Here is a 7,036-nt window from a genome sequence, read left to right as displayed (position 1 = left end):
CTCACACCCGCCCGGCGTGAGTTTAAGCCACCAGGTCTGGGACTCAAACCGTGGTCGACTACGTGGGAGTCCAGCGACATAGCCATTACGGTAACTGCTAGTCCCCCTTACCTACTTTTTGCCCATTGTTTCAAGCTGCCTCTCCACCCCTGCCTGCCATAGCCTGCTTCATTCTCCTTTTAACATTATCCAAAATACCGCATGTTGGGGGCCAGCAGGTGGCGGTGGTGAAGGCGTTGGACTTCCTCAGGGCAGACTGCGCTTCCAGTCCTGGACCTAGTGGCTTCTGTCATGCTAGGCATGCTGGTGTCCAAAATCCCAGGAGGCGACTAGGAATGGGGTTGTGGTGTGGCCATCCTACGGGGGGGGGGGGGGGCACTTTCCCTCTGTCTCTGTCTCTCTCTCCAGCGAGCGCATGCGCCCTATGGCAAAAACCTTTAAAAAAATTACCTATTATTATTTTTTTTTGTCCCGCATGACTCCCCTGTAAGCCTCTTTGCTCTGTCCGCTCCTCTTTCTCCAGTGCACGGTAGGTGCTCAGGGTTTGTTCAGTGAGTGAATGAGGCCTGAGACCTTCTTGTAGCAAGGGTTGGTGTCCTACTCCATGACACATTGGAAGTGAGGTAGTATGGGCACGGTGGGCGGGCAGATGTGTGGGAATGCAGGGGTGGCTGGAAACGGGGAGGGGGCAGAGGGGGCACACCTGCCCTTCCCCCTGCCTCTGTGTGTAAGATTGAAGGCGAGCAGCAGAACTGTGACGGTGTGCGGATATCATACTGAAAAGCCTCATCCCTTCAAGAACTGCCCCTGCCAGGCTGTCCTTCACTTTTTCTCAGGCTGTCATGTTAGCTGTACTTCCTGGCTCATCTGTCAAACTGTCAAACGGAGATGCTGCAGAGTAACTGAATAATATGATAATAAAAGAATCCCTTTTCTACTCTGAAAACAAGGCAGAACTTACGAGGGTGTGCACTAGTGTGCTCTGCCTAGGCAGGAAAACTGGAAAATTGAGGCCACCGTTTCTCCTAGCTAAGCAGCAGTAAACGCAAATATCTGCAAAGTCTTTGCTGAGTCATGGCTGGGGTTCCTGCCTTCACCAGGTTGGCAGAGGTAAACCAGGACATCAGCCCAGGGTAACCAGAGGTGGAGCGGGTTTTTAGTGCACCAACCTGTGAGAGTGGTAGGGAGGCACTAGCGATGCCGGTGGCCCTTTCTCACGCCGGGGACGACCCACACCGGGGCGGGCTCCCGGTGAGGGTTGTACTTCCGCCTGTCCCAACCGAGGGCCGGCCGGGCGGGAATGAGTAGGAGCTCGGGACCGGGGCGGGTTTCCCTTTAGGGGCGTGTCTTCGCCAGGCCCGCCCCGAGGCACCGCAGCAAATGAGCTGCGGGCGCGCAGAGCCGGGGCGGGTTTTCCGAGAGGGGCGTGGCTTCTCCTGGCCCCTCCCGGAGGCCCAGGCCGGGCACGGCTGCGAATGAGCGGGCGCTTCGCTAAGGTGCAGGGCTGGGCGGCTTTGGCTAAGGCGGTGTGCGGCGAGCTCCTGCTGCTCGGCGTTGGCTGGCCGCGCACCACAGCGCGTCGCCGCGGGAGAAACCCGGATCCAGGCAAGGTTGCCAGGAATGCTTTCTGTCGGCACCAACATGGCTGCGGCCCTGCGAGCGGCTGCCGCCCGGCTCCGCGATCGGCGTAAGTGGGGCTGGGGTCCCCGCTAGGGCCGCGGCAGCTGGCAGCGGGCATTTAGGCGCCCAGCCGTCCGCCCTGCCTGGAGGGGTTCCGGATAGCCGCGGCGACTGCGCAGGAAGCTGCGACGGGGCAAGGGGTGTCGCGGAGAAGGAACCAGAACGGGCCCTCCCCTTGGGGGCGGGGGAGCGCCGAGGGCACCCGAGGGCACTGGGAGGCGCGGGTTCGCGTCCCTTCAGTCAACAGGGTGGCCTTGAGCTATAGTCATTGTTATCCGTGATAACAAGGTTGTCGGGGACTTTTCAGGAGGGAAGTTCTGTAGGTAACGAAGGTGTCATCATCCGCGGTGGGCGTCTGCCCTCAGCTTCTTGATGAGGGAGGTCTTGGTGGCCACCGGTGCTCCGCCCTAGCCCACGGCAGCTTATCCTGGGCAGCAGGACCCACCGTGGGGCAGCCTGGGCTAGCTGTTCTAGAGATATCTGGGCACAGACTAGGCCCGTTAAGAACTCCTGGCGTTTATGATGTGGACAGTGAGTATGGGCTGTGCACACAGCTGATGGGACTCAGGCCGGATCCACCCGATGGGGTGCGCATTCGTGACTGTGATACCAAGCAAGGCACCCTCCCTCGCTTGAGCTTTGGGAAATGTCAAAGGAGAAAGGTGGTTCCTTTCAAGCTTACCGTGAAGATGAGCGGGCCAGCGACTACAGTCTGAGGCTCGTTGGGGAGGGGGGTACCGAGAGTCAGAACTGTAGCCCTGACTGAAGTTGGAGTAGTCTTTTTTTTTTTTTTTTTTTTGGAGAGATTTTCACTATAGGGCGTGTGCGCTCACCAGACAGACAGAGAGAGACACAGAGACAGAAAGCGAGAAATCACCCCCCCAGAGGGGATGGTCACTCCGCAATCCCTTCTCCTCCATTTTCCTCTCGGGATCTTGGGCACTCACGCATACGCGCCCGGTGTGAGTTTTTTTTTTTTTTAAGCCACCGGGTTTGGGACACGAGCCACGGTCGTCTACGTGGGAGTCCAGCGACATAGCCATTACATTAACTGCTGATTCCCAAGTTGGAGTAGTCTTTTTAAGGCGGTCAGTTACCAGGGGTTTCTATGCAAGCAGTTACAGAAGCTGAATCAAGCAGGTGAATTCTTTTTTTTTTTGTTTTTTTTTTTTGAGAGGGCGCGTGTGCTCGCCAGACAGACAGAGAGAGAGAGACAGAAAGCGAGAAATCACCCCCCAGGGGGTATGGCCACGCCACAGTCCCTACTCCTCCATTCTCCTCTCGGGATCTTGGGCACGCACGCACATGCGCCTGGCGTGAGTTTAAGCCACCGGGTCCGGGACGTGAACCACAGTCAACTACATGGGAGTCCAGTGACATAGCCATTATGCTAACTGCTGGTCCCAAGCAGGTTAATTATTTCTGAGGGGAGTGGGGTTTCCATGCAAGCAGTTCCATTGCTAAACAAAAGGGTTTCGGGCTAGTTAGCAAAGACAGTAGCAGGTACAGGATGTCGTCCTGGGTATGGCTTTCTGTATGGCTAGCACAAGCTATTTCTCACGGAAGAGCAAGCAGGTTTACAGAAGCAGACAGCCACGTTATGGTAAGGAAACAAAATGGACAAACAGTTGTTCATGGGCAAGATCTAATATGCGGCCTTCCACACTTCCCCCCCTTCTGATCCGGAGAATCAAATCATTGATTCAGAGAAGGGGAGCGGCTCATAGAGGGAGCGGAGAACCATGAGCTTGACAGGTTGGATCCAGTCCTGAACAAAGTTAATGGGAAAATGGAGGACGCAGGGGCCAAAGAGAAGGGCATGGAGGAGAAGCAGGGCAGGACCTGCGATGGCAGAGATGAAGGTGGTGAGTCAGGGAGACCAAGAGAAGAGAGACTGATACCAATTACCCTCAGAGGAGCGGTGCTCCTTACACTTTAGGACACGTTTGCGAAGCTGGTCAGGCAGTCCCTAATGACCCCAGAGTGGTTGGTATAGAATTGAGGCCCAGGCTCATAAGGATGGGCCAGAGAAGACTGGCAGGATTGGGGGATGAGGGACAAGGTGTTTTTGAATGGTAAAAATGATGTAAGGGGTCCTTGTCCCAGACATAAAGGCGAAAGAATGTCCACCCTCTCAGGTGTGAACCCAGTGATCAAAGGGTTGGACCACAAGGGGACTGTAAGAGCCAGCAGAGGAGCAGGCACCAGTGGTGGAGAGGATTCAGGTGTAAGAGGGAAGTTTATGTGGGGAGGGGAGGGTGAGGGGGAGAAGAAGTATCAGGAAAGTCAGCGTAATTTGACCTTGTAATTTGACCTTGAGGCGATAGTTCTGTCCCTCAAGTCCTCATCTTTGGGTTCCAGAGGCAGCGGGCGTCAGGGGGCAACAGGGGGCATCAGGGAGCGTCAGGGAGCCCGGCAGCAGGCTTCAAGTGAGAGCGAGGAATCCATTGATGCTTCCCGGTAACCTAGACAGCAGAAGGGGTGTTTAGGATAACAGTGAAAGTTCTGTCCCAGTGGGGTCAAGGCTGCCGGGAGTGTGGTGTCTGACCCAAACTGGGGCCCCAGGGTCCAAGGCCGCCTGTGAGGAGGATGTCGACCCCACAGGGGCCGGGCAGTGGCTGCGGACGGGGCGGTGGGTCTCAGCGAGAGTCGCCAGGAGAGCCTGCAGAGACTGTCCAGACGTGGATCGCAAGTAGGTCAACCAGCCGCGAAAGGCCACTTGGTGGCGACAGGGTCAGCAGTGGGCTGGCTGTGGGCATCCAGGACAAGTTCACGGCCTTCCCACGGATTTTTAGTGGTAAAGAGAGTCTGGAGGAACTGTTGGCAGTTGTTCTGGGTAGGCTGACGGGTGAAGAAAATAGTCTCAAGGAGAGAGATTAATCAAACCTTGTGTGTTTTGAGGGAAGAAGGGATTCTGGTTTTTTTTTTTTTTTTTTTTTTTCTCAACCCATATAGAATCTCCCAGTTGGGATGGATGGACAGGTTTGAGATGGGGACAGGCAGAGCGTCTTGAACATGGCAGTGAATGGTCTTCTGGGTTGAGTCAAGGGCCTGTAAAAGCTTGAGTAAAGTATAGTTACGGATTTCGGCTTTCATTTCCACTCTCAATCTCAGGAGGAGAGGTGAAGATCTTCCAAACATAATTTCATAAGGGGAAAATTCCTCCCAGTATGGAGTGCATAATGCTATCTAGATTAGGCATAAAGTATTTTCCTCTGACCAGCTCAGCAAGTTTTGTTTTTCCCAGGTGGGTAATCTGGTGTATCTGATTTATGATGACTTGTCTGAGTGCCTCAGGGACTATTGACCTGCCATTTGGTATCAGCAACCATTCTTCAGGGCCTCCAGTAGCCCACTGTTTATCAACCAATTTTTCCTCCTCCTGAGTGTAGGAGGACAAGGATAGGAGGCCAGAGTCTGAGGTGGCTACAAGAACTTTCAGTTGTTAGTATGACTGTACTTTAAAAAAATAACCTTAGCCTCCAACAGAAATTAATCTTAGTCACTTTAAGGGTTACCTGAGGCTTGTCCAGTGAGATTGTCAGATGTCCATGGGGAGCTATAGGGGTCTTGGACCACATCAATCCTCAGTTCCAAAGGCCAGCATGGACTTTAGAAGTCCCGAGCTCCCTTCATAGCTCAGTACATTCTGTCTAGAGACCAGCCCCACACTTGGGACAAGTGGGGAACATGAGGATGCCAGTGCATTCTGTCTCTAGCGACCGGCCCCACACTTGGGACAGTGGGGAACATGAGGATGCCAGTCATGGGCATTGTTTAGTGCCCGGGCTGCCCACTTTGGAAACAGAGTTTCTTTCGCTGTGTCCAGATCCTGCCCTTGAAGAAGTTCCCAACCTTCAGGATTACCACGAGTGACTACTGGGTGCTGTTTAGGTGAAAGTTAAATCAAAGGTTAAGGTGTCTGGTCAATTTGTTATAACATTTTTTTGAGTTATTTGAGAACTTAAAAAACAAAACAAAACAAAACAAACCTGTTCTGAATTGTAAGAGCTCTAACACTGAGAAATGAAACTAAATTCCAGTAGATCCTGCAAGGAGTAGCTGAGTACTATCAAGAGGGTGGAGCCCAGTTTACAGGTTTTACAAAGCATCTGTTTTATTAACTATACAGAAACCCTAGCTGGAGAATGTAGTCTTAATCTAAATTTTTATTTGTGTAGTTAGACCTCTTGATCATTTATCTAATGGGAGAGTCCAGCGGGGAAGAGGCCTAACTATAATAGAAACAGGAGTACGAGCAGGCAGGGAGGGAGGAGGCAGTCAGGAGCTCCTGCCTTAACTTGTCTCACCCCATTCCCTGAGACTTCTACCCTATTAAGTTTTCAGATAGGAGTTTTTAGATTTTGTATCTGATACATAGGCCCAATTTTGATTAATTGTCCATGTTTATCTTTTCTATCCCACCTTGGGCAGTCTGATATTTTCTGGAGGAGTTATTAAGCTTGTAAAATAGAAGCACATATATCCACATATACTGACTGGAAGCTTATGAACATGTACAAACAAACAACAATAGCAACAAAACCTGTTTTAACAACTTTTTCAATACAAAATTGAACAATCTTACTAACAGACCCTCCCAATTTTATAAAATTTAAAGACCAACAATAGGAATAACTAAAGCATGTTAACTTAATAACAAGAATTATAAGGAGGCCTCAGAGAAAACCAGGCAGCAATACTCCAATAAGTCCATGTTTAACATTAGACTTATATATTTTATATCAATTTTACCTTTATAACTCAGGTGTATTGTATTGGCTACTTAACGTGATTTGGTCAAACATTTTTTACTTTTCTTTGGTTAATTTTGGCTTAACAATTTAGAAAACCAATCAGTTCACATAGAAAATGAAAATTTTACCCAGTTAAATGATTAGATTTTTAGAAACTAGTACTTGTAAGAGTACATTTTCTTTCCACTCTTTCTGTGAATTTCCTTAAGGACATGACATTAGGATTATAGTCATAGTTAATGCTCTGACAAAAATTCACAACTGGCAAAGAAATTTGGCTAGAAACCAGTTTAACATAATAACTTACCACATGACTGATAAATATTCCATCATAAGTTTTTGGGAGTCTCAAATTATTTTGGAACACAATACATACATAGACATACTAGTATATAACATATTTTTACATATAACTTAAATACAGTGTCATTTTCTAAAGTTACATGAACTTAAAAAGCATTTAAACCAATTTTTATGAGCGCTCTTTTTTTTTTCTTTTTTTTTTTTGGGGGGGTTTTTGTTATAGGGCGTGTGCGCTCGCCAGACAGACAGAGAGAGACATAGAGACAGAAAGCGAGAAATCATCCCCCAGAGGGGAT

General features: G+C 50.1%; 1 protein-coding gene across 2 annotated transcripts in view; it reads left to right on the top strand.

The window, feature by feature from the left end:
- The first annotated feature begins 1,438 nt into the window (after nucleotides 1-1,438).
- The window catches only part of FECH (ferrochelatase), a 49,345-nt gene continuing 43,747 nt past the window's right edge, over nucleotides 1,439-7,036 (top strand). The window contains exon 1 of one of the 2 annotated variants that reach the window (XM_027768013.1): nucleotides 1,439-1,687. In XM_027768013.1, the coding sequence (XP_027623814.1) occupies nucleotides 1,621-1,687 (67 nt within the window). In that variant the 5' untranslated portion in view covers nucleotides 1,439-1,620. The remainder of the gene's footprint in view (nucleotides 1,688-7,036) is intronic. The other variant, XM_006139912.3, reaches the window with a different exon arrangement.

The sequence above is a fragment of the Tupaia chinensis genome, unplaced genomic scaffold (genome assembly GCF_000334495.1).
Source record: "Tupaia chinensis unplaced genomic scaffold, TupChi_1.0 Scaffold000012_1, whole genome shotgun sequence".
Taxonomy (NCBI): domain Eukaryota; kingdom Metazoa; phylum Chordata; class Mammalia; order Scandentia; family Tupaiidae; genus Tupaia; species Tupaia belangeri.
This window is presented reverse-complemented; position numbering and strand designations above follow the sequence as displayed.